At 38.2% G+C, this 26,031-nt stretch overlaps 1 protein-coding gene and 1 long non-coding RNA gene across 3 annotated transcripts; both read left to right on the top strand.

Moving 5' to 3' along the window:
• The first annotated feature begins 1,391 nt into the window (after positions 1-1,391).
• Positions 1,392-2,469, top strand: LOC128000747 (uncharacterized). Its single transcript, XR_008173530.1, has 4 exons — positions 1,392-1,513; positions 1,582-1,755; positions 1,835-1,870; positions 1,969-2,469. It is a non-coding gene; the product is annotated as an uncharacterized LOC128000747 (long non-coding RNA).
• A 2,980-nt stretch (positions 2,470-5,449) lies between these two features.
• Positions 5,450-25,996, top strand: LOC128000721 (flotillin-2a). Of its 2 annotated transcripts, none has more exons than XM_052592291.1 (11): positions 5,450-5,728; positions 9,120-9,201; positions 13,141-13,231; positions 20,827-20,950; positions 21,274-21,392; positions 21,538-21,651; positions 22,912-23,031; positions 23,136-23,350; positions 23,462-23,645; positions 23,799-23,948; positions 24,060-25,996. In XM_052592291.1, exons 1-11 carry the CDS (start codon positions 5,680-5,682, stop codon positions 24,099-24,101), a joined length of 1,290 nt encoding a protein of 429 aa, XP_052448251.1. In that variant the 5' UTR covers positions 5,450-5,679; the 3' UTR covers positions 24,102-25,996. The 2 variants fall into 2 exon arrangements, with proteins under 2 accessions (XP_052448251.1, XP_052448250.1); XM_052592290.1 differs by lacking the exon at positions 13,141-13,231 and adding an exon at positions 13,800-13,890.
• The last annotated feature ends 35 nt before the right edge of the window (positions 25,997-26,031 follow it).

Here is a 26,031-nt window from a genome sequence, read left to right on the forward strand (position 1 = left end):
GTTAAATAAATTAATTGCACACAGACTGAAGTAGTTTAAGTCTTTGGTTTTTTTAATTGTGATGATTTTGGCTCACATTTAACAAAAACCCACCAATTCACAATTTAAACAAATTAGAATACTTCAGAAGACCAAATTAAAAAACATTTTTTGTTGAAAAGTGTTGAAAGAAAAGCTAAACAGTGTAACTACCAAATAAGCATCTGTGAAGGCTGATATAAAGCTATTATGTGTTATTTAATATAAAGGTTTCACTTAAATAATGAAACACCAGGGGCCTGTTGCACAAAAGTAGAATTAAGACATCAGGGATAAATGACTCAGCTGAGCTCAATAAAGCCAAAATATGTGCGTCCAGGCTTAATTGGTTGCACAAAGACCAAGCCAGGATGAGCAGACACGGATTCATTAAGCCAGGTGAAACCAATCCTGGATAGGTGCGCGCTCACGGCTCACTCAAATAGAGCCCGCCACAGATCACAGATTAACTGATTTACCATGGCAACTAGAGCCGTGTACTTTTCCCCGTCGGAAGCACAAATCCTCATGGAGGCATACGAGGAGGTAAAAGATATAATTAAGAAGAAAAGCAACACCGCCACAGTGATAAAGCAAAGAGAAAAAGCGTGGCAAAGTATTGCAGACCGCCTGAATGCGAAAGTAGTGCACAATTACACACTCATCGCTCCGCTGAAACATCACAATTACAAATCAAATATTTAATTCACATCTCCAAAAACGCAGTTGTACTGTAATTATGAAACGGTTACATTTTTTTTATTGAAATGCACTGCATATATGAGTGAAGTTGTGTAACGTAACTCCATCACACTGTATAAAGCTATGATATATTATTATTAAAGCCTTACATTATTATTTTACGTTACTACGCTCAGTACGGTTTAATCTTAGCCGTTGTACTCTGCTTATTATGTTGTCCACCGGTTTTTTTTGTGTTTCCCCTGCTTTTATTAATGTAAAGCAGCTTTGACAGAATGAAACAATTGTGAAAAGTGCTATATAAATAAAATTTTCTTGAATACATAGATGAGCTATAATAATAATCACTTTAATTTATATAGCGCCTTTCAAAGGACCCAAGGTCGGTTGCTCACTGCACTGCAAAAATGTCTTTCTTACTTAGTATTTTTGTCTTGTTTTCAGTAAAAAAAAATATCTAAAAAAAATCTTTAATATTTTCTAGATGCTGATCCAGTGAGTACTCCATCAAAGGCATACTGTAGGCCTGGCATGTCTTGTCTACTAGCTTCAATATGAATCCGATTAAATGTGATCGGGTGAAAGCCCCAGTGCAGCAGCAACAGCACATGATGGAGACGATGATGAGGAGGAGACCATCTCTCTGGATTCCAGAAGGCATGGGGTATCATGTTAAGACTGTGAAAGTACTATTTACTCTACAATGGTGAGGAGTCCTCATCAAAATCAAAAAATCTAATTTCTTTTACAGGACCCAGATGCTATACAGTGGGAAAACCAGCCTGGCAACATAGTGCGTATTAATAAAAGGACACCACATCCTGCCAAATTCCAGCTGCGCTAATTGTATTTTGTTCACAGAGCTCACAAGCTATCAGAAAGTTGTATGGCAACCACCTCCGGCGCCAAATAGAACTGGCAGACATAGACATTCAGTACAAGAAGAAAAAGATAGAAAATCTTGCACTGGAGTCCGAAATAAAAAAGAGGACAATTAGGAAACTGGACCTTGAAATAAAAAAACTTGAGAGGGAGGTGAGATATGCCTTCAATGTACACTGTATGCTAACTGTAACACAAATGTATTAATCATTATTTTTCTTTCCTCCCCCAGCTCCAAGAAGATGACACAGCTCAAAATAAAAATTAGGTATATTCTCGTAAAGTCAAGTGAGCCATGACATATGAGCTCCTATTGTGAGCACACAGGACGGTGGCATCTTTCTAAGGTATTTTTTTTTTTCACAGCAATCAGTACAACCAAGTCATCGTTATAAGGCACCGGCCTCTTTTGCCCACCTCCCCAGCACCAGGTGTGGCCACTAGCCTATATGAAGGCCCAAAATTGTGTGTTCCTTTCTGCTCTGACAATGGCATGCCCATTCTTGCGAGATGTGGTGGATGAAGAAGCACTTGTGCTGAGGAGAGCCTTCTGGCGAGAAAGGGTCTTCAGGGACCGGTTGGACCCACTGGCCTTCCCTGATGACCATCTGTATGAAAGATACAGGTTTTCTGCAGATGGCATCAGGTATCTATGCAGACTACTGGGTCCCAGGATTAAGCACCGCACTGCACGGAGCCATGCACTGAGTGTGGAGCAAATGGTTTGTGTGGCCTTGCGCTTTTTTGCTAGTGGAGCCTTCCTGTACTCAGTGGGGGATGCAGAACAGCTGAACAAGGCCACAATTTGCCGCACAATAAGGAGTGCGTGTCTGGCTATCAAAGCATTAGCAGATGTCTTCATCTCCTTCCCTGGCCACAGAAGACTCTGTGACATGAAAGGGGAGTTCTATAGGATTGCAGGTAAGAGGATCTACAAATTACAGGACAACTGTTAACACCTAGTAGGATACTCATTACTTTGTGTGACCGGTTTCCCCAATGTCATTGGTGCAGTGGACTGCACACACATAAGGATAAAAGCCCCCTCAGGTGCCCATGAGGCAGATTTTGTGAATAGGAAATCCTTTCACAGCATTAATGTTCAGGTGAACATAACTTTTTGATATTGTCCATTGACGAACACTCTGCATTGCCAATGATGTGCATTGATTGGTGTAATATTCCTCATCTTATGATTTCAGATGGTCTGCAATGCTGACTGTGTGATCAGCAATGTTGTGGCGAAATGGCCTGGCTCAGTCCATGACTCCAGAATCTTTCAGGCCTCTGAAATCTATCAGTGCCTATCACAAGGTAAGCCACACAACCCCTATTTATAACCATCATGGCTGTGTCAAGAATATCACTGTGTTTATGAGGTAGTAATGATGAGATTTTGTGTTGACCGGTGAATTCTCTGGTGTGTTGCTGGGAGACAGGGGGTATGGCTGCCAGCCTTTTCTCCTGACACCTTTCAGAGACCCCCAGGAAGCACAGCAGGCCTACAACCATGCCCATGCCAGGACCAGGGCCAGAGTTGAAATGACCTTTGGCCTCCTGAAGGCACGCTTTCACTGCCTTCACAAATTAAGGGTCAACCCTGTTAGGGCATGTGATATTACTGTGGCTTGTGCTGTCCTCCACAATGTGGCCTGCCTGAGGAAGGAGAGGGCCCCCAGAGTGCCACCAGCCATGGACTGGGACAATCCGGCAATCTTCCCTGATGACGACAGTGGTCGGCTGCTGAGGGACCAATATGTGTTGAATTATTTTAGTCCGTATGTGTGCTTTCAATTTAGGTAAAAAATGTCCTGCTGTGGCAGAGGAAATAGGGTTTTTTTGGGTTGTTTTTTTACGAATTTGGCCTCTTATGATGTTTGTGCGGTATACTGTGTGTAATACAAGGCTGCAGGGAGGCTACTGCATCCATTCATTTGTCTGTTCAGTTGATGTGTATGGATTTGTCCTGCATTTATTTTAGTGTGCAGACATGCAAGGTGTGTTATATACAGACCTTTGAATGTGTATGTATCATTTTGTATAATATGCTTTGATTCTGTGCTTTCCATCTTGTAGAGTCACTGTGACTTCAGTTTCGAAAGGAGCTGATAGTTTACCTGCTTTGTTTTGTCCTTATTCAATAAAGGAACAATGTTACACATTGTGTTTTTATATTCATATGGAATGTGTATTTGTTTATATGACAGAGTACTAGGGCCCCACTGAGGAAAAAGGATAAAGTCATAAATTTATGAGGATGGTTCTTTCTGCAGAAAAGCAACATATTCTTTTTACAGTTTTGATAGTAATGATAATGTGATACTTCATATTCTGGCACATCAGCATGTCTTTGTTTATGAAACCATACTGAAGTACAATTTCACGAAATGCCCCACATCTGTCATTTTAACAACTGTCCTCCTTTAAAACAACTGGTTACAATATTATGACTTGTCTTTTTTTCCCCTCTGTGGCCCTAATATTCTATCATTTTATATATAGCCTTATAGTCTATGGGAAACTGTAAATTATCTAATGATAGCAACATCTAAAAATCATTATTTATCCAAAATGATTGAAATTAATGATCACAAACGTTTAAATAATGACAGTGGGTCTAGTTATATGTGATAACAATGCATAGTGAGCAGTGAAATAACTATTGGTTTCCATTTGTGGCGACTGCTGACTGACATTAGGGATGAGATTAAATAGATCCTGGAATTTAGCCTGGTCTGGAGCAGGCTAGCTCCACAGAATAAATCTCCATGGTAATTTATACCATAACATATCCTCCTGCCCCCTATCCAGCTTTAGTGCAACTGGATTAGGGATCAATTGAGCCAGGATCACCAAGATATCCTGGCTTAATCCCTTATCCTACTTTTGTGCAACAGGCCCCAGGTCTGCACAGATTATGTTTGAATAACATATTATGAACTACCAAAACCATGATGTGGATTCAACAAGCTCCTCTGGTTATTCATTTTCATAAATAAAATATTACATGTGTCAAAAGCAGATCCACAAAGTGCATGTACATCCCTTAATGTAAAAAAATTGGTATAAACAGAATCGGCTTGCTGTAAAAAAAAAAAAAAAAAAGTTTGCTCTCTATCAATTTTTTACCATGTGTTCCCGGGGAATCGAACCCCCAACCTTGATAGATCAATGCTCTACCAATTGAGCTACAGGAAAACAATATATATATATATATATATATATATATATATATATATATATATATATATATATATATATATATATATTTGCTTCTGCATTTCTGAAAGTGTCTTCTAAACAATCAAAGAGATAGGGCTCAAGCTCAAGATATCTGATATGTTTTTCTCTTTTCTATGAAACTTAAAGTAGAGAACCAGTGCTTTGATGGTAAGCTCTGGGTGGAAGATGGGCATGTTGCTGCCTGGCACAGATAAGAGAAATGCAACTGAACGAGTAGCCAATAAAACGCTTCAAATCAAAAAGATCAGATAAGGACGTAACCTATTTCACACTTTTATGTTATAGGTGGTTACTTCTGTCCTTGAATATCTTCAAAAAAATTAAGAACCCGACATCCAATTAATAAATATAAATCATGGGTAAAGCCGACTTCATAATTGCCTTTGACATGAGCTTGTCATGTGCTGAGGGACAAGTAGTCAACTATAATTAATATAAAAAAGCCTAAACCAAACTCTTTAAAAAGTCATAAAAGCATTGTATTGAATGTTTTTGCAAAAGAGCAGCTGGAATGGCAAACTAAAGTAACTCTGGTCTCTGGAGCTCATTTAAGATCTTTTGGCGCTCTCTACTGGAAGCTCGAAGAATAACACAAATGTAACATGTTTTGTCGTTATGTCGTAACAGTCGTCATATATCTGAAAGGGCGGTGAGTGACTTAGCGTTACTGCCAGCAGAAATCCTAAGGAATATCGTGTATAGAAGACTTCATTCAGAGTCTTGTCGTTGTATCTGATCGTTTTCAATTTAGTCTTCCGTCGTCGTTGGAAAAAAAGAAGTAACTATAATTCTCACGGTCTGAATAGCTTTTTAAAGGCGTCGTGAAGGAGAAATATGGGGAATTGCCACACTGTAGGACCAAACGAAGCCCTGGTGGTATCAGGTAACAATTCAGTTTCTCTCAAAGCAGTCCGCTTTTCTCGTGTATTATATTCTTCTGAAACTTAGCTAACGTATAATGTTTATGTAAATCATCATACATGGATTTTATTCAACAGTGTAACGTTAACTGGAATTATAGCTTACTTTCTCAAGCGTTTCGGGGGGAGGTTTCAGCCGAGTAGTGGATGTGGTTTGTGTCGCATGCAGAAACACTCAATCACTCGGCCTGTGTTGTTGTTGTGTCTCGTGCTCCGTCGTTCGACGTGCTTACGCAATGAAATCGACTTTCTTATCTTGAAATCCTCTTGGTCTTGAATATTGATCGTTTATATAGTTGTTTAGTTTTAACACACGATTTATGTATTTGTGCTTTTTGACTGCGTACACATGCCGCTGCCACGGCCGTATCTGAATATATAAATCATATTAAACCAAATCTATATATCACGTGATCAGATGATCACAACATGATTGTGGGCCTTTGTATGAAGACAATAATAGTCTTCATACAAAGGCGTTTTCACGATGCAGGGTAAAGATAGTCGTGTTTAATAGAAACGGTGTCAATCAAACCATCCTGTTCCTGCAACCCTGATCAAACACAACTGAATCATTTAACCAACAGCTTCAGGAGCACTTGATAATTACAGGCAGGTGTGATTGATCAGGTTTGGAACAGGTGGTAGATCTCCAGGAACAGATAGATTTACTACTCATCGTACAATTTCCCTTTTAGCATGCTCCTGTTTGTAATAATCGGGATTTGTCTACGTAGTCCAAAGGCTGATTTCTATAATTTTGTCATTACTTGTCTTTCTGGTATGTTGAAGAAAGGTTCCTGGGTTTCATAATATTGTTACATGATTTATCTATTTATTTACTTTTAATGGAGAAAATCAAGCAGGTATGGGATTGTGTGCACGTTTGGGACAAAATAATAGCAAAATATAACATTTCAATACATGAATAGAGTTTAAATCAATAGACTACATCAAAATTACCATATTATTGTATGATTTTAATTGTTGGATACAGTCAATACACCTTTAAGCTAGATCTACTTTTATATAGTATATCAAATATACCCAACAGAGTTGTACACTAAACTGTACACTGGCACAAAATTTGCTAGTTCTTTTATTTTAAATTGTCAACTACCAATTTTTTTTTCCCAACTGAACAGGTTCCTGCAGGGTTATTTCCTCATTGCTTTACCTGCTTTAACATTGTGTCCGCATTGGTCATGTTTCATGAAATAAAGTCACATGCCAGAAGCACATGCCAGTGGGCTAACTCGCTGTATTTCTCGGGATTGATCTGGCTGCAGTTGTGCAAGTGTTTCAAACAACAGCTGAGGATTGCACACTAATAGCTGATGACATGGTTACTATTCAGGAACCATATGAGGAACTTATCTCAAATACCTAATGGTTAAAGGCCTCAGCTGTTTATATATCATGTTAAACATAGATCAGGAGTCCAAACTGATGCTTAAACTTCAGGAAACATGACATGAATGTTATAACATTGGCAGCTGAATGTAATCAATCTTACATTATCTCCCTGAAGTCCAGGTCACATGTCATGGTTGACCCAACAATATTTATATTTCCACAGACAAGCAGCCTAAATATCTTGGAGAACTGGATGGTCTGTTTTACACTTACCCATCTAATTCCTTGCCTACTGTGGCATTAGTTTGTTCACAACATGAGCAACTGGATGTGCATACTTGGAAAAACTTAAAGCACTGAATAATATATATTATATTGTATAAAGAAAATGTGCACATGGACTGAATAGTCTTCACTATGTAAATTCAATATACATTTGTTTTTATTTTTTCTAAAGTGATTCAGTCAAGGACAGTAAGTGATTTTCTTTCTGATGTTTGATTTACATTATTGACACAAATGGCAACAACAGCTTGTGTCTCCCACATCCTTACACTCCCCCTCCACCGTAAATATGCAAATTCATTCTCTGCCAGCAGGAGGCGCTTTTAGAGCGGGAGAGATAGAGGTTTCTATGGTAACAGCTTTACAAAGCAGCGCTCCACTCACAAATGCTGCTTTATCAGGCATTACAGGCAATATTAAATGAAAATGACATTGATAATTGAAAATGCATAAAATAAAAACACCCGTGCTGATTTTTGGTTTTTAAACGTGCAGTGCTCATGTTTATTCAATGAAGTCAAAGCCTTTTGGAAAATCTATTTGTGGCGGTCAGTTTTGATATTGTGGTGGCACAAATAAATAAATCTATGGGAAACTCTATATTAGGCTGCTTTAGAGGAATAGTTCACCCAAAAATTGAAATTATGTTGATGTTTTAAACCTGTATGAGATGCCTTCTGTTGTTCAACACAAAATAATATATTTGGAACAAGTGGCAATTTATATAAAAAAAAAAAAAATCTTGTAAAAAGTCAGTGGGGACCATTCTTTAAAATATATGTTTATATTTTTATGTATTTTATGTTGAGGAGAAAAAAAATTAACAAAGGTTTAGAACAAATTGAGGGTTATTATAAGTTGACAGTATCTTCATTTTTTGGTGATTAATGGACATCTCGTCAGTAAAGACTGTTCTCTAATTAGCGTAATAACTTCTCTGTGTGAAATCAAGCACCTGATGGAATTTACAGCTGATTAGGCCTGGTTCACACGGGACGATTTTAAAATTGTCGGCCGATTTTCCAAACCTGAGCGACCCCACACACGGCGATAAAAAATCACGGGTCTAACAGTTTTGGTCGTTTGGTGTGTGGTGTGCAGCCACACGGCAATATCAACACATCACATCCCCTATTTGAGATCGGAGCGGTCCCGACATTCTTCCGAGCAGAGGAGAGCAGTTTTAACACACCACACACGGCAGGAATATTTGATCAGATTATTTTACGATAATCTGAGCATCCTAAGATTGTCGGAAGGGGTGAATCGGGGCTAAAATCGGCCTAATTATCCTGCCGTGTGAACCAGCTTTTAGATAACCGACTTTATTGAAAAGAGGCGCATTTATTAGGTTTTTTCCTCATCATTTTTGACTGATGCGACTTATACTCAGGTGCGACTTATAGTCCGAAAAATACGGTAAAAGTGTACATCCGGGTGTCACCACCGTTATATGGTGAAAGTGGTGAATTACCAATTACTTGTGAAATAGGCTGAAAGTTTTAAAATAGAAAAATATGGTTTGATTTAAAAAAAGACTTTTATTATTTTTATTATGTATTATTTTTAAAGAATATTTATTATGCAAGTATCCGCTTTAATGTTAGATTGCCATTCTAGACTGCCACAATGATTGAAAGCATGTTTGAGTTTAAAAGTGAGATTAATGTGGAATGTGTATTTGTGCTAAATATGCGGTGTTTATTTTCTCAGGTGGCTGCTGTGGCTCTGATGAGAAGAGGTATACAGTGGGCGGCTGGGCCTGGGCGTGGTGGCTCATCACCGACATACAGAAGTAAGAATGTTTATTCATCACATTCACTCCTGCTATTGTGTTTACTAGCTCACAAGGTAAACAAACCCTTCTCCCACTGACTGAATCACTCTATTCTCCATATATGTGCATTTCAGTTCCTCCTGAGTGAGCATTAGGGCCATTTTAGAGTCGTGTCACGGCATACTCATATTTGTCTGGCTAGACTACTTAAACTAGTGAATATAATTTAAGAAACTCCAGAGTACGCACACACCTGTGCCTGTTGTTTTCTTCCCAACATCTAAAAGACATTGATTGTAACTAAAGTAACTCCATTTACTATACAGAAAAGAAATAGTGTATCTGCTGAAGATTCTTCTTTTCAGTGATAGTCTTCAGCTTAACGTGAAGCACAAACATTGTCTAATATATCAGTATTAGTATCCCCACCCACTTCATTAAGGGCCTGAGTATCCAAGGTTCGTGTTTGGAAATGTAAACAGAATTAACAACACTTAAGTGTTGACTGAAGTTAAGCTTCAGTCGTTACAAACAGAAGACCATTAATAGTGTAGCATCTGCTGATGAATACATAGTGAATCCAAACATCTGTGGAACTGCATTTATGCATAAATTATATAAAGCTTTTGAGACATTTAACATTTGTTAACGCCGGGTTATAGGAAACCTTGGTTATGCTATTTTGTTTCACACATTTTCATTCTTTGCGCTAGGTTAGGAAATAACCCTGGTTATACAGGTTTAGTACTGTGAAATGGTAAACCCTTATTCTTACCCTGTGGTACCCTCCTTCTTATTTGCACATTTGCGGTGTCAATATCACTGATTGCTGTTTAAACAAACTATTCAATTTGTCCTCAATAGACATTTTTTGGACCATAACTGTAAGAATAAAATGTTTGTTAAGCACAGTATAAAAAGCATACACTGCGTGTCGTTCAGTATGAGCACTGTTTATTGTGTAGGGTACACAGTGCTTGTAGCTGTTGGAACAGGGGTTCTCAACTCCGGCTCTCAAGATCCATTTTCCTCTTCCAGTTTACCTCCACTATTGGGAGATGAGAGGGAATGTTTTACTTACTATTGGAGAAAGTGTAATGGTCAACTTGGATTATGTGTGCCTTAATAACCAATCACATTACAGCCTTGATGTCACTGAATTTCAGTCAGAGTTGTGCGACACTCATTCGCCATTTACAGATACCATAGGAATGAATGAGAAATGCCATAAACTGAATCCCACCTGTCACACAATGTCAGTGACTTCTTGAGAGCCAGAGTTGAGAACCCGTGTTTGAACATTAGTATGACAACAAGTCATATGTATGAAATAAGAGAACAGAACTGTTTATCATTCTGAAGTGTATGGTTTATATCCATTTCTTGTTTCCTTCTTTAATCATTATTGAGATAGTTATGCATGTACAATCTGTAATAACCAGTCTGCCATTTCTCTGATGTTCCTCTCCTGTTCATTTCTTTAAGTGTTTGCTGAGCTAACCTGCCTTTTAAGCACTGGACTCACCTGTGTGTGTCTGACCATCTTATCTGTTTCTGGTGTCTCACTGCTGGGGATCATAAGATTATTATTATAAATCAAATCTTTGGAAATACAGATCAGAAGACTTTTATTACACTTCTATTTCTGCACAGCGGAAGGATTTAGTTCTTGAGCAAGAGATGTCTCTGAGAATTACTCCCCACTATTCCCTGGTCACCACCTGATGCTTTCATACCCTACATTAAAAAAAAATACTTCACTAACATAGTTAATTTGATTTACCAAAATTGACCACCATCCATTGATAAGAACACGAGCAGTTATTTGGTCATCTGTCAGAGTCATTTTACAACAAATGGATTTGTGAGAAAAGGTGTACTATTGCAGAAATGCAGCAACAACTTTAAATGTCACAGCTAAAATTAAATAGTTTATTTCATACTTTTTATTGTTCGAGTCAATAGGAAGATGAAATGACTATCAATTTCAGCAATTTCTGTTGAGGGATTCAAAGTAAAAAAAAGAACTGTAAATATGCATTGTGTGGTTAACAGTGGTAACAACAGTTGTTTAGCTGAGCGCATAGCTTAGAAATAAAGCAAGGCTGGGTTTCATTTCAGTCCAATTAAAAAGGTAGTTGCAAGTTTAGAGGTAGCGTGCAATTGGCATGCTGACTGCAGGGATGTCCATCAGAGCTGTTATCTGTGAATTTAATGTTAATTTCTCTGCCATAAGCCATCTCCAAAGACGTTTCAGAGAATTTGCCAGTATATCCAACCGGCCTCAAAACCCCAGACCACTTGTAACCACACCAGCCCAGGACCTCCACGTCCAGCATCTTCACCTTCAAGATCATCTGAGAACAGCCAACCGGACGGCTGCTGCAGCAGTCGGTTTGCATAGCCAAAGATTTTGTGCACAAACTCTCAGAAATTGCTCATGGAAGATAATCTGCATGCTCATAGTCCTCATCAGAGTCTCAGCTGCAGTTCATCATTCGTAACCGACTTGAGTGGGCAAATGCTCACATTTGATGGCGTGAGAAGTGTTCTCTTCACGGATGAATCCAAGTTTTCACCGCACAGGGCAGATGACAGACAGCATGTATGGCTTCGCGTGGGTGAGCGGTTTGCTGATGTTAACTTGGTGGATCGAGTGGCCCATGGTGGTGGTGGGGTTATGGTATGGGCAGGCATATGTTATGGACAACAAATACACGTGCGTTTTTTTGATGGCATTTTGATGATACTGTGACAAGATCCTGAGGCCCATTATTGTGCCATTCATCCATGACCATCACCTCTTGTTGCAGCATGATAGTGCACGGCCCCATGTTGCAAGGATCTGAACACAATTCCTGGAAGCTGAAAACATCCCAGTTCTTGCATGGCCATCATACTCACCATACATGTCACCCATTGAGCATGTATGGTGAGTATGGGATGCTCTGGATTGGCGTATACGACAGCTTGTTTCAGTTCCTTCCAATATCCAGCAAATTTGCACAGCCATTGAAGAGGAGTGGACCAACATTCCACAGGCCACAATCAACAACCTGTTGTGCTCACTAACACAGACTTACAGATTTGTGAAAAATATTTGAGAGAAATAGGCCTTTGGTGTACATGGCAAAAGTTTTTGGTCTTTGAGTTTGGCTCATGAAAAATGTGGCCCAAAAAAAAGTGTTGCTTTCATCATTTTGTTCAGTTTATAGTGATCCTGAATATGGTGTTGGACAATGATGCACCTTTGAATTAAAAAGGTTGAGAACCACTGGTTTAGTGTATGATACCCAGTGTTTCTTTGTTAGCATTTACAAGTCGGCCTAGTGTTTTAAAATCTGTTTTGTAGTTTAGTGTAGTGAGTGTAGTGTATTTGTAGTGTATTTCAGCTCTTAATTAAAATAAATTATCATCTTGATTAGAATATTTAGTCTACATAAAGAATGCTACACGCAATTGACCTACACATTTATATTGTAATGCATTGTAATCTGTTAAAATTATACTAAGATCTATTTCAAAATATAAGAATAATAATTTTTGTGCAGCCTCTTTGTCCAAATCCATCTGTAGCATAAACACCTTATCAGAAATGGAAATCGCTTTGTCATAGATGTGTAGGGGAGTAATCTAGGGTTGTGAATGCCAACAGTTAGTGTGAGGGCAAAGTATAACGGATCTAATTAGACATCCATTCAGAGTCTCTCATGAGATTTCAAAGATAAATGACATGAAAGCTCTCTCCATATGCAGCAGACAGCGGCTTCCTGATGGTCTGGATTCAACTGCAATCAACACCAGCACCCATCCTCCCTAACCTTGAACCCTGACCTCTGTCCTCCCCTTTCAGATATGTTAACACAACTGATAATATTGTGCTGTCCTGCCTTCCCTCCTTCCCACCATCCTCATCCTCTCTCCCCCTCCCCTCCACCCCTCATCTCCCCCACATAGACTCTCTCTGGAGATAATGACCATCCTCTGTCGCTGTGAGAATATCGAAACTTCGGAGGGTGTCCCCTTGGATGTGACAGGGGTCGCTCAGGTAATCACACTGAATGAAAAAGCCAACCAAATGAGACCGAGATCAATTTGAAGTGCTCAGGATGTGAAGGGCGGTGGCCTGGTTCCATTTCCCACGTTACATACATACACGTGCTCTCACGCTCCCTTCCACACTTTTGTGTTGGTCTTCCTCTGCAGTGAAGGAGAGCCAGTCATCTCTCACTATCCTTGTCTGGAGTTTGGCTACGCAGCGCTCATGGCTCATGTAAACTGATGGCTCGTGTCAGCCTGTTTTGACTGTTGGGTCTGTAATGGATGAGGAACGTATCAGATGGGCTTTCGGGAATATTGTGGGTTGGGAAATAATCTTTAAGGTTCTGGGAATCTGGATCCAGAGGATGCCATTACAGCCCATGGTCAAAACCTGATTTGTGCCGACCAAATGGTGTGTCTTCGTATTTTCACCCTACAGATTAATTTTGTGTGGTTTACCTTCACATCTTTCTTTAATCCCACCTTCTTTCTTGTTTTCACACCGCTTGACATTCTTCCCGTAGATCATAGCCAACTTTTTTGGTTTGTTTCCCTTTTTTTTTTCATTTTCACAGGATAACCCTTGAGATTATGACCCTGCAACCCAAGTGTGAGGATGTAGAGACAGCGGAGGGGGTAGCTATTATTGTCACAGGTGTGGCACAGGTAAATCACCTTACCTCACCTAACCTTAAACTCCAAATGCCACTTTCAGGTTTGCCAGACTGGGTTCAGACCCGACACCCCTTTATCATGCTTTTTTTCTCTCATTTGCTTCCCTCCTTTTCTGGTCCTTGATTTTGACCCCCCTCATGATGCACAGTGCCAATATTAGCATGTTAATCAGACTGAAAGTCACTGATTTGTGCGTGACATGATTATCTGTTGTTCAGTCAATCAAAGACTGAAAAAGATCTGTTAAGTAAAACAACAAAACAATTTACAAGAATGGCTCTCTTCCAAAACCCAGTGAGATATCTTTGATGTGTACTGGCTTCTAGGCGGCACCCTATTTGAAATGTAACCCTTATATTGTAAGTGACTATAATCATTAAATGCAACCCAGGATGTTCTTTTTGAGACTCGAAATTATGCATACGCATATTTAGAGAAGCGCCAATACTGAATTTCTGTGCCGATATGCTGATACCAATAGTTTGGTTTTCTGAAGGAAAAAAAAATATATAATCCTAGAAGATGCTGTTAACTACACAGGGAACCCTACCATTTGGCACCTTACTTTTTAATATTAAAGGTTCAAATTAACAACAGAGCTATCATATTTAACTGATATTTATTTTCAGGTATCACAATTACTCTCAAAAAAAATTGAAATGTCTGTTTACAACTCAATTGCACATAGTCTTCATAAATACCTGTCTTCATGCCAGATTTATTCAAACATACATATAGAAGTAAAAAAAAAAAAAAAAAGCTACATTTTTATTTTTTTATAGCTAACTAATGAACTGTGAACAGTGGATGCTGAGGTAAATGACACAGTAGTGAAATACTGTTCACAATCTGTTTTATTGGCATCTTTCCTCAGTTGAAACACAGTGATTACATTAGACATGATATATTTTGGTAAGCTATACCGTTCTTTCCACATACCTTCTGATGTTCATTCATGTTTATTTTGCGCTATAATTTATATACTTTATAAGCCAAAAATGAAATAATTTGCTTTTATCGGCAGATACAGATTATTGGCCAATACATCGGTGCATCTCTGTATTACTACATGCTAGGTTTAAGAACAGAGCCAGTATGTTTACACTATGCCATTGTAGTGTAGATGTTATACATTTTGATAATTGTTTTCTTTTTTAACCATGTAAAAGCTTTTCTCAAGCAGCCAAAAGGAAATCTGGATGAAATTATATGCCAGTTTCTTTTTTTCTTTGATGTCTTTACATTGACAGTTTTGTCAGAATGTCAAAACTTGCTGTTTATCAGAACTCGCATGTTTACTCTCATGAACATTTCTCTGCACTTTTGAAAACCCAGCTTCAGTGTAGTGCTAATTACAATTGAGCATATTGCATTACCTGTATTTTAAGATTATTTCAGTTCCCGAAGCCTGTTCTTTTTTTCAACCGTTTTTTTTTTCCCTACTGTGAATACTAGTCTGGTGTGAACAATGAGAGCATTTTAAAACAAAGAGGCAGTCCAGCCATTACATGGCATTTTTCTATGTTAGTAACGTGATTGGATGAGAAACTTAAACAAGACATTCCACAATTTGGTGTCAATAGAGACTTGAGCTCAATGTCTCTTCATAGAGAGACTATGCGATTGCATTTGACCGTTGTATCAAAACAGCAACGGTTATTCAATAAGATTGAGTCTGTAATACACTGCTTTGCCCTGCATGTAATACCTAGGGGTGTAATTTGGGTGTTTCATTAAAGGGGGGGTGAAATGCTATTTCATGCATACTGAGTTTTTTTTACATTGTTAAAGAGTTGGATTCCCATGCTAAACATGGACAAAGTTTCAAAAATTAAGTTGTACGTTTGAAGGAGTATTTTTGTTCCCAAAATACTCCTTCCGGTTTGTCACAAGTTTCGGAAAGTTTTTTTCGAGTATGGCTCTGTGTGACGTAGATGGAGCGGAATTTCCTTATAAGGGCACTTCTGCCGGAAGAGCGCGCGCTCCCATAGAGCAGAGCACTGAGAGGCTGAGCACAGACAATCACTGATCAGAGCGAGAGCGTCGCGAAATGTCACAAAAGGAGTGTGTTTTTGGTTGCCAGGGCAAGACAACCCTGCACAGATTACCAAAAAAAAAAAAAAACAGCATTAAGGGACCAGTGGATGGAGTTTATTTTTACAGAGAATCAACGGAGTTGTGCAAATGTTTGTGTTTGTTCCCTGCATTTCGAAGATGCTTGTTTTACAAACAAGGCCCAGTTTGACGACGGATTTGCGTATCGTTTATTTCTTAAGGAGGATGCAATCCCAACAAAAAAGGGTCACGATCGTGTGTTGGAACCACAGGCGGTGAGTAAAACTGCTTCAAATATCTCTGCCTCCTTGTTAGTGCGTCCGCCTCCCATCGGAGACCCGGGTTCGAGCCCCGCTTGGAGCGAGTTGTTGCTGCTGCTGCTCTCATTCAGTTTCAACCTCGGGATCTGATTCTGGATCATAAATAAATGGCTGAATCTGACTGTAAGCCATGGTTTGTTTTGGATGATGGTTTTTCCCTCACGTAAAGTCACAGCTTCCAAACGCTCTCAACGCAAAAGCCTACTGCCGCTCGTGATTCTTTAGCTCCGCCCACACGTCACGCCTCCAGCCGGTCGTGTTTTTCCGGGAAAAATCGGTACAGACTATCTTTCTCTTATGAATATAATAAAACTAAAGACTTTTTGGAGTTAAGAAGGATGCAGTACTACTCTGTAGGTACTCAAGATTAACAGGATATTGAGTGAAAACGAGCATTTCACCCCCCCTTTAATATATTCCATTTTTATTATCTTAGTCAGCAATGCAATATTTGCTGAAACCTTAAAACATACCACAATAACATTGTGATTTGACAATTCTGTAGTTCCAATGGGAAATCCACATAAAAAAAAAAGAAATACTGAATACTAAAATAATAAAAAATGCAATAAAAGTTGCACAGGAGTCCATCTGTCATCTAATGACAGGTCATCATTGGTTTTTGCAATGAGATATGCATTGACAACAGTCAAGAAAGTATTTTATTCTTCTGAAATGTGCACTTATAGTATCCCCATTTTGATTTTTTTATGCATTTAATCATATTGTTAGTTTCTCATGTTTGTTGCATCAATCATATCCATGTATTATTACATCCTTAGTCAACCTACCAGATTTCATAGCAACTGTGAGATGTCTGTCTTGTGTGGTTTGTAATTGGAGCCTTGCAACTTTTTTAACTAGCGGAGTCCGACCCACTTATCTGTTTGTCTGCAATATCCTCCTCCTTGAGTCGCTTTTCTATTATAAATCAATCATCATACCCCATTCCTCATATTTACCCGCAGACCAAAGATATATACCCAGATAATACTTAAACTTTGGGTTGTTGTTTTTTTTCTTTCAAAGTTCAAAATTGCATTTTCTTAACAATGTGGAAAACTTGAAGAGAAAGTTTTCTTTAATCCTAGAACACATTTTTAGTCTTGCCCTACTTTCGTTTTTACTCTCTTGCACGATTCCTCCCTTTGAGTCTATGCTGTGGTTTCCCATGAGCGCAACATGTGAAAGATTCTTTTTGTTTTAGTTCGGTGCAAAATGTTGCCTAAGTGCATGCAGCCTCCATTTGAATGCTTGTTAAAGCATGGCTCCCCCTGCAGATTGAATGCTACAACACTTCATTGTTATTGATATTTTGTTATTTACATATCTGTCCTAAATGACTGCAGATTCTGAAATAACTCACTTAGACTCATATTCGTCATATTCACGTTTGGCCTATCAAGTTCTGTTCACACCAACACAAGTGTTCAGCTGAGAAATATGCTCGGATTTTCGCATGCCATTTATCTGTTCAGACCAATTGTTTCAAAGTTAAAAAAAAACACCTGGTCACTCAGTGGTTTCTGGTTACCAGGATGCAGAGATGCTCACAAGTCTCTGAGCTAGAGTCCAAGTCAAGTCTCAAGTCTCTGAACTAGAGTCCAAGTCAAGTCTCAAGTCTCTGAGCTAGAGTCCAAGTCAAGTCTCAAGTCTCTGAGCTAGAGTCCAAGTCAAGTCTCAAGTCTCTGAGCTAGAGTCCAAGTCAAGTCTCAAGTCTCTTTATTATATTAAGTCTCTGGTTATAATAAATGTTGCATCACGTACAGCGACCCATCCAAGCTGCTTAGAACACTGCATAGCTATATATAAGGAATTCAAAGCATGTAATATGTTATTATGACAACTCTATCTATTAGCATACAATATCAACTTTGATTTTGGTATATAATCAGTGTAAACAGCCTATTGCAACATGACAAAAACACCAAGAATGCTTTACTTTTAAGTTAATATCTGTATTTTGCATTTATGGATTCAGTAATGGCCTTCTGTCTGTCCTGGCTGTATAGCTGCACACCTCTTGTCTGGCTTAAGAATGAACAAAGCTACGCTGACTTATGTTATTCATACAATACCTATTCACAAATAAATATCAAAAACAAAACCGGCTGCAATGAATTTCTGTGCAAAACAGCTTTTACTACAAACACTTCCACACAAGAACATTGTTATCACACAAGAACATTTTGATAGAGAACCAAAAATATTTAAAGTAGATAAAATTAGAATAAATAAAATGGAAATGTCTACATACTATTACTACTGTAAACTTTGCAAATAGGACATCAGCCACTTCAAGTCAATGAACAATAACAAAGTGGGCTGCAATGAATATCTGTGCAAAACGTCATGGCTCCGCTCCTACCCAATGACAGAGGCACGCAGGTTTTTTTCCACTGGAGTACTCACGTGAAGGATGCGTGCACAACTAATAACTGCTATAAAGGGTTGGCCTGCGCTGGGTGCGCCCCTCCCCCTATAACTGTTCTGTCTCGCGGAGGAGCTCATTTATGTGCATCTGTGTGAAACACGCGCTCTGAAACACGCATAGGAAAAAAGAGCGACAGAAAGAACGGCTCCCCTCCAGCAGTGACTCGGCTCCCATCGTTCATGTTTATGAGCCGTTCAAAAGAATCGGTTCGTTCGCGAACGTCACAACTCTAACAGCGAGCTCATCTGACGTTTACTAAAAATTAACATTGTTCACGAGTCCCGGAGCTCGAGTCCGAGTCGAGTCTGAAGTCTTTCGAGGACGAGTCTCAAGTCGAGTCTGAAGTCACTGTTTGTGCGACTTAAGTCGCACTCGAGTCCGAGTCTCAAACTCGAGTCCCCATCTCTGCCAGGATGACACAGTGGTTACTGGTGACACAAAACCAAGATGCACCAGATACAAGAGCACAATGATGAGAGTCATTTTCCAGATTCTTCATCTGCTATTTAATGTCATTTAGCAAAATACTCTGTTCGTGAGCACCACCAGTCATGGTTTTGTTTAACAGAGCAGCTCTGGGCATGTGACCAAAAGTACAAATTTTATTGGTTGGCCAGTTTTCTTCGCAGTGCAATTAAAAATGTTAAAATGTTATGTGAAGATTTTCAGATACATCAAATGTTTTGCTCTGAATGTTAATCTTGGTGTGAACAGGCCTTCATACTGATTACTGATTAAAAATGTAATATCTGTATTTCTATTTGAAAATGTGGATCCAGACCTGGAACATTTATCTACGGCGTCAGCGATACTGACCAGCCATTACCAGATACCATTCACAGGGCATTGCTCCTGTAATATGGAGTCTTTTGAGATTCATTCTGCATCTAATGTTTTCCCCCTTCCACATTTGTGGCATCATGCTGCTGTGTATTGCATTGCTTGTGATAACTGTTTGATGACTGCTCGACTATGGGGAGGATGCACCCTCCTGTTAGAGTTGGTCGAAGTTCACCTTTGACACTGCACTGAACTCAGCTCTCATCATAATCATGTACTTCTGCATTAACCAGGCCACATGCAGTTTTTGATTTCATATTCTAAATGGGAAGCTGCTTGTAGTTCATTAGAGAGAATCTTAAACCCACAAAAACTCACGCTTCTCTTTGTGATGCATCACTTCATTCTCCCTCCTCTTCATAGCCATGGAGAGAGATTGTTTTTATTTGCACATTGATTGCATTGGAAATGTCTTGCAGTTAATCCTGGTATTATATTATTTTTATTTATTTTACTTTATTTTGCAAGCAGACATGAACAATTTTGAGTTTGTTAAAGCTGTTTTCTCCCATCAGGCTTGGTTTTACCACCCTTTACACTAATTGTACGCTCCATAACTCATACTAATGCTGAGTGGTAAAGATAAAAATATGTTTCTATATTCGTAGCTTTTTATTAATGCTTTTTTTATTATTATTATAGGTTTTGCAAGACAAGGATAGCAAAACGTAATCAAAAACTTAAATAGCAAATAAAAAGTCATAGCAATATTCACAATATTGCTTTTATTAATTTTACATTTATGTAAATCAATGAATCACATATATATATATTTATATATCACCCAGCCATTCATTCTGCTTGAATGTACTGAGACATTTGGACTTCTTAAATATTTTATTTCATATTGTGTTTATCAACACCATAAACCGATTTTTTTTTTTTTTTTTTTTTTTTAAATACTGATTTGCAAGCTTTTGAATGTGAATTCATAGTTGCATGAATACTGACTGAAGCATGTCCATCAACCACAAACTCAGTTATACCCAACATTACAACATCCAGCAGATTTGGTTGTGCCTAATGTCTGTCTCTCAAACCTGGAAAATATTCTTTTACATACTTCAAACTGTCAATTTTGATCAAATATTATGTACAAGAAAACTGTTAAGATGCTAGAAGATTCTTAGTGTGTTTTTGCTAAATTATAGCTATTAATAATGTTAATAACTGTGTACAGTAACACATCAGCTGACTGTTCTACTGTCTGTGTTGATTGCAATGGCATGCTGTGATTCAGTTCATGTCATGGTCCATGACTATATGTTCTGCTACCAGGTGAAGGTCATGACTGACAAAGAGCTGCTGGGTTATGCCTGTGAACAGTTCCTGGGCAAAACGGTGGCAGAGATTAAAAGTGTCATTCTGCAGACGCTGGAAGGTCATCTGCGCTCTATTCTAGGTGAGTGATGCTGGACACTTGTGTATGTCTTCAATAGTGTGCTCTTAACTTCACTGTGAGTTCAGACAGTGTAGACAGGTAGTGTTACGTCTAAGTTCTTGCCAGATAAGCAACATGACCAGCAGCCACTCTTATCAACAGATCAGTCCAGGTTTGGGACATTATTTGGTTAAAAGCTTCCTATGCTCTCTCAGTGCATTTAGAAAATGCATACATCCTTTATAATGGCAAACTTTGAACTGTTTCCTGGAGGACGAATGAGGGGCAGGAAAACAAGGGAACGTCATGACGTATACATCCTACTAACCTGATTGTGTTTACAGGGACTCTGACGGTGGAGCAGATCTACCAGGATAGGGATCAGTTTGCCAAGCTGGTGAGGGAGGTGGCAGCACCCGATGTGGGCAGGATGGGCATCGAGATCCTAAGCTTTACTATTAAGGTGTGCTTACATTGGTACATGGATAAACATGGAAAGAGTTTCTGTTTTACTTTGCTTTTAAATTTTTGTTTTCAACAATCAATTGTTTTCTTTCAAAACCATTGCAGTTGTCAGGGTGAAAATGTTATCTGTTTTCTCCCATCAGGATGTCTACGATAAGGTGGAATATTTGAGTTCTTTGGGGAAATCCCAGACTGCTGCTGTTCAGAGAGATGCTGACATTGGCGTGGCTGAAGCAGAGAGAGATGCTGGGATCAGGGTGAGCTGAACAAATAAAGGAGTCACTTTTCACGACAGTAGTACAAAATAGCTCTTGGAAATATGTGGTTTAAAAAAAAAAAAACTTTAGAGATAAATGATCATTGGAAAATATTGATCATCAGGATGTCAAAATATTTCACATAATAATTCAGATCAGAATCATTTTGGACATAACAGATTAAATAAAAACCTATCTTGAAAAAGTAAAGGCTTGCATTGTTAAAAACGATTTCTATACAAAATAAATGTTGTTCTTTTGAAGTTTGTATTCATCCTGTAAAAATGCATCACGGTTTCCACTAAAATATTAAGCTTTTTTAATAATAATAAATGTTTCTTGAGCACCAAACCATCATGTTAGAATGATAAAGTGACAATGAAGACTGCAGTAAAGACTGCTGAAAATTCAGCTTTGCTATCAGCAATAAATAACATTTTAAATTTATATTACAATAGAAAACACTCATTTTAAATTGTAATAATATTTTACAGTATTAATGTTTTGCTGATATTTTTAACAAATAAATACAGATAAATAAGAGACTTCTTTCAAAAACATTAATCTTACAACCCCAAATGTTTAAACAATAGTGTACTGTATATATGTAACAACAGCTGTCTAGTTTAAAGGAAAACTCTACTTTTTTTTTTTTAAATAGGCTCATTTTCCATCTCCCCTAGAGTTACCAATTTTCAAACAATTCAGCCAATCTCTGGGTCTGGCAGTAGCACTTTTAGTTTAGCTTAGCACAGATCATTGAATCTGATTAGACCATTAGCATCTTACTCAAAAATGACCAAAGAGTTTTGGTATTTTAAAATCGCGACTTTTCATTATCTGTAGGTCTTAGTACACGATGTAACTACAGAAGAGTCAAGTTTAATGGGAAATACATAGATTTTTTTAATTTTTAAGCAAGATGCTAACGGTCTAATAAGATTCAATGATCTGTGCTAAGCTAAGCTAAAAGTGCTACCGCCAGACCCGGAGATCGGCTGAATCGATTCGAAAACGGTAAAACTCAACTGTTTAATTCTAGATGAGATGGAAAATTAGCCTTTTTGTTTTTTAAGTAGTGTTCCTTTAAGACCAAATGTTGATTTAAAAAAAAAACTTATCATTTAGACATTGATCTTTTGTTAGTTTTGCCTGCTTTTATCGTCCTCATTTTTAAGTCATTTTGTATGAAAGCATCTTCTAAATTAGTAAAATGTAAAGAGTTTTTACTACAGTACATTCCTTACTCCCTTGTTTTAGGAAGCAGAATGTAAGAAGGAGATGATGGATGTGAAATTCCAAGCCGATACAAGAATGGCAGACTCAAAGAGAGAGCTGGAGATGCAGAAGGCTGCCTTCAATCAAGAAGTTAACACAAAGGTAGAGCTGATCATTCCTCTGGTTATTTTAATACTGCAGATGCACTGCTTAATCAAATGTGTGACACAACAAATATAATAGTTTTTTCCTTTCACCTCTCTCAGAAAGCTGAGGCTCAGTTGGCCTATGAACTGCAGGCAGCCAAGGAGCAGCAGAAGATCAGACTGGAGGAGATTGAAATCGAAGTGGTTCAAAGGAAAAAGCAGATCACTATTGAGGAAAAGGAGATCCTGAGGACAGAAAAAGAGCTGATCGCCACCGTGAGGAGACCAGCGGAGGCTGAAGCCTACAAGATGCAACAGCTCGCAGAGGCACAGAAGTGAGTGACACGAGTTAGAGAGTTGTATATGTACAATTGGTATGTTATAGTTTAAGGGAGCCAGGTAACAGGCCTCATGAACTCGTGCTGCATTCTGCACCACTCTGTCAGGATGAAGAAGGTGTTGTTGGCACAGGCTGAATCGGAGAAGATCAAGCGTATTGGAGAAGCAGAGGCCGGCTCCATTGAGGCTGTGGGTAAAGCTGAAGCAGAGAAGATGAGGCTCAAAGCTGAGGCCTATCAGCAGTACGGAGAGTCTGCAAAGATTGCCCTCGTCCTTGAGGCTCTGCCAAAGGTATGTAGACATTTTTTCTCTATCTCTCTTCAAATCTTTAAGAGTGATCAGACTTCTCCAGTAGTTAAACTGTTAACTACAAGTTGTTTTTTGTGTTTTTTTAAAGATGATGCTCTGAAAAATAAAGCCAAATGTGTTTTTGTTGCATCACAGATTGCTAGACATGTGGCAGCACCCTTGAGCCGTACCAATGAGATTGTGATCCTGAGCGGCGACGGTGGCCGTGTCACTGGGGAAGTGAATCGTCTTTTGGCTGAACTCCCTGTTTCTGTAAACGCCCTCACAGGGGTGGACCTGTCCAAGGTCAATACATTGCATATCAACTGCTGTTCAGACATTAATGAAGGCTGCATTCATTAGGTCAAAAACATAAGTGAAAATAATCCTGTAAATAAATGTGTTGTTTCTCTACAGATCCCTTTGCTTCAGGGGATGATGACCAATCGTCAAGCTTGAACACGCTCCTTCCACTCTGCTGCCTTTCTGACACTCCCACATTAATTGCCTTAAAAAGACACAAGTGAAATGAAAGCTATTTTATTTTTACAGAAACTAGGCTTTTTTTTTTTTTGTTGACCCCTGGTGCCTTACCTCTTCAGGACCAGATTCTCTGCATGTGTTCTTGTATTGTCACTTATATCCTTTTTTTTTGTCTGTTCGTTCAAACGACATTAACCAATTTTAGTTATATTGTTAATCACAGAACGGTTTCATAAATTTCGGTGGGCAGCTGCAGATCTATGTGTATGTAGTGATTTAGAAGATAAGGATGTTTTTCCATTTTAATGAGTAGCTAAGGTTGTATTCACAGTTATATTTATGCATTGGATGAAGGTATAAAGAAGCATAGTGTAGAAGAGCCATTAGGTTTGTTACAGCATGTTGAGTGGATTGAACAGCTTTTAAAAAATCGTGAAGACATTGCTGTTCAGGTCAAATAGTGACACGGGAAAGAGGAGGGCTGACTTTTAGTTTATCCACATTTAGATATAGGTTCATTTGTAAACCTGTTTTTGTACAGTTCAAACGTGAATCACTAATAATTTAATATTGTTTTATAGTGGGATGAAAACAATCATCAGATTTGTTACTTTTTAAAACTTTGCTTTTAGGGTTGTAGGTCAAATCACACTGTGCAGTCAATCATGAGAAACTACGCCATGTGATTCATAATCGTTTCTCTGTGTTTTTTCTTTGAGAATGTCTAGCTTATTTTTGGAAGATGATTAATGTGAACCAAGATTCCAAGAAAAGGCCAAAATATGCTGAATTATCAGGATTTAGAAGAGTATATCTATTTTTAATTGCAGAAAGCCTCAGATAATTTACCTCACGCAATGTTTATGCAGATGCTAAAGCTTTGGTCCTCTTCCATTAGCTGCAAGTAATATATTATGACTGCAGTGAAACTAGACTACTGTTAAATCCAGAGGTTTGGAGATTATTTATATACGCTGCGCATTTGAAGTTGAACATCTACAATGTCCATAGTTTTCCTTGAAGACACTATGCCTTAATGAGTTTTCCCCATATTGAATCATTTCATTTTTTATTTTATTTTATTGAGTGATGCATTTTGATTATGTGAGGACTTCTTCTTCTCTTTTATGTTTTAACTGCAATGCTTAAAATAATGACACATTGTTTATTCCTTAAAAAGTACTAGTTATCAACATCCAGATAATGTGAGAGCTCTGTCAGGTATATGTGAATTTTAACTCCGCTTTAGCTATTTGTATTTAATTTTTTTCCATTGATAGTCACTATATTTTAGTGTTTTGTTTTCTTCTGATTTCCAGTTTGCCATTATGCCAAACATTAGGTCAAACACAATATCCACATTTATTTTATATTGCTGCTGAATCATAAATGATCCGGTCTTTTGTTCATAATCAGATGCCAAATATAAAGTTTTAAAGGACACTTTGGCAAAAAAAAAAAATGTTCTGTTTGTCAGAAACAAGTTCATTAAAATTGATGTTCAATTTTCGTTCTTCAAAATGAAGTGTGTTTGTTATGACATGAATATATCTTTCAACTGGGAAAAGGGAACTGTGGAACAATGTAGCTATTGTTTATAAGATGTTGCACACATCTAAAATCAACTTAAGGCTTTTAAAACTTTTCTATGCTTAATCTAAACCAACGAGAGCTGGTGTTTCTGAGCGGGTGTGTTTGATCCAGATTTTTCATGTTTCCTCTACTAACAATAACATACTGAGAATGTGTTATATAACAATGCATTTGGTTAATGCCAATAACGTCTTGTAGAATGAATATATAGATTACAAGGTATGTATCCAATAAGAAAGCTGTTTCTGATCACAGTCAATAAATTCCTCCTTGATTAATTTGTCCTTTTCCCGTGTGAATTATTTGCTGTTTT

Source organism: Carassius gibelio, chromosome A5 (assembly GCF_023724105.1).
Source record: "Carassius gibelio isolate Cgi1373 ecotype wild population from Czech Republic chromosome A5, carGib1.2-hapl.c, whole genome shotgun sequence".
NCBI classification, from domain to species: Eukaryota; Metazoa; Chordata; class Actinopteri; order Cypriniformes; family Cyprinidae; genus Carassius; species Carassius gibelio.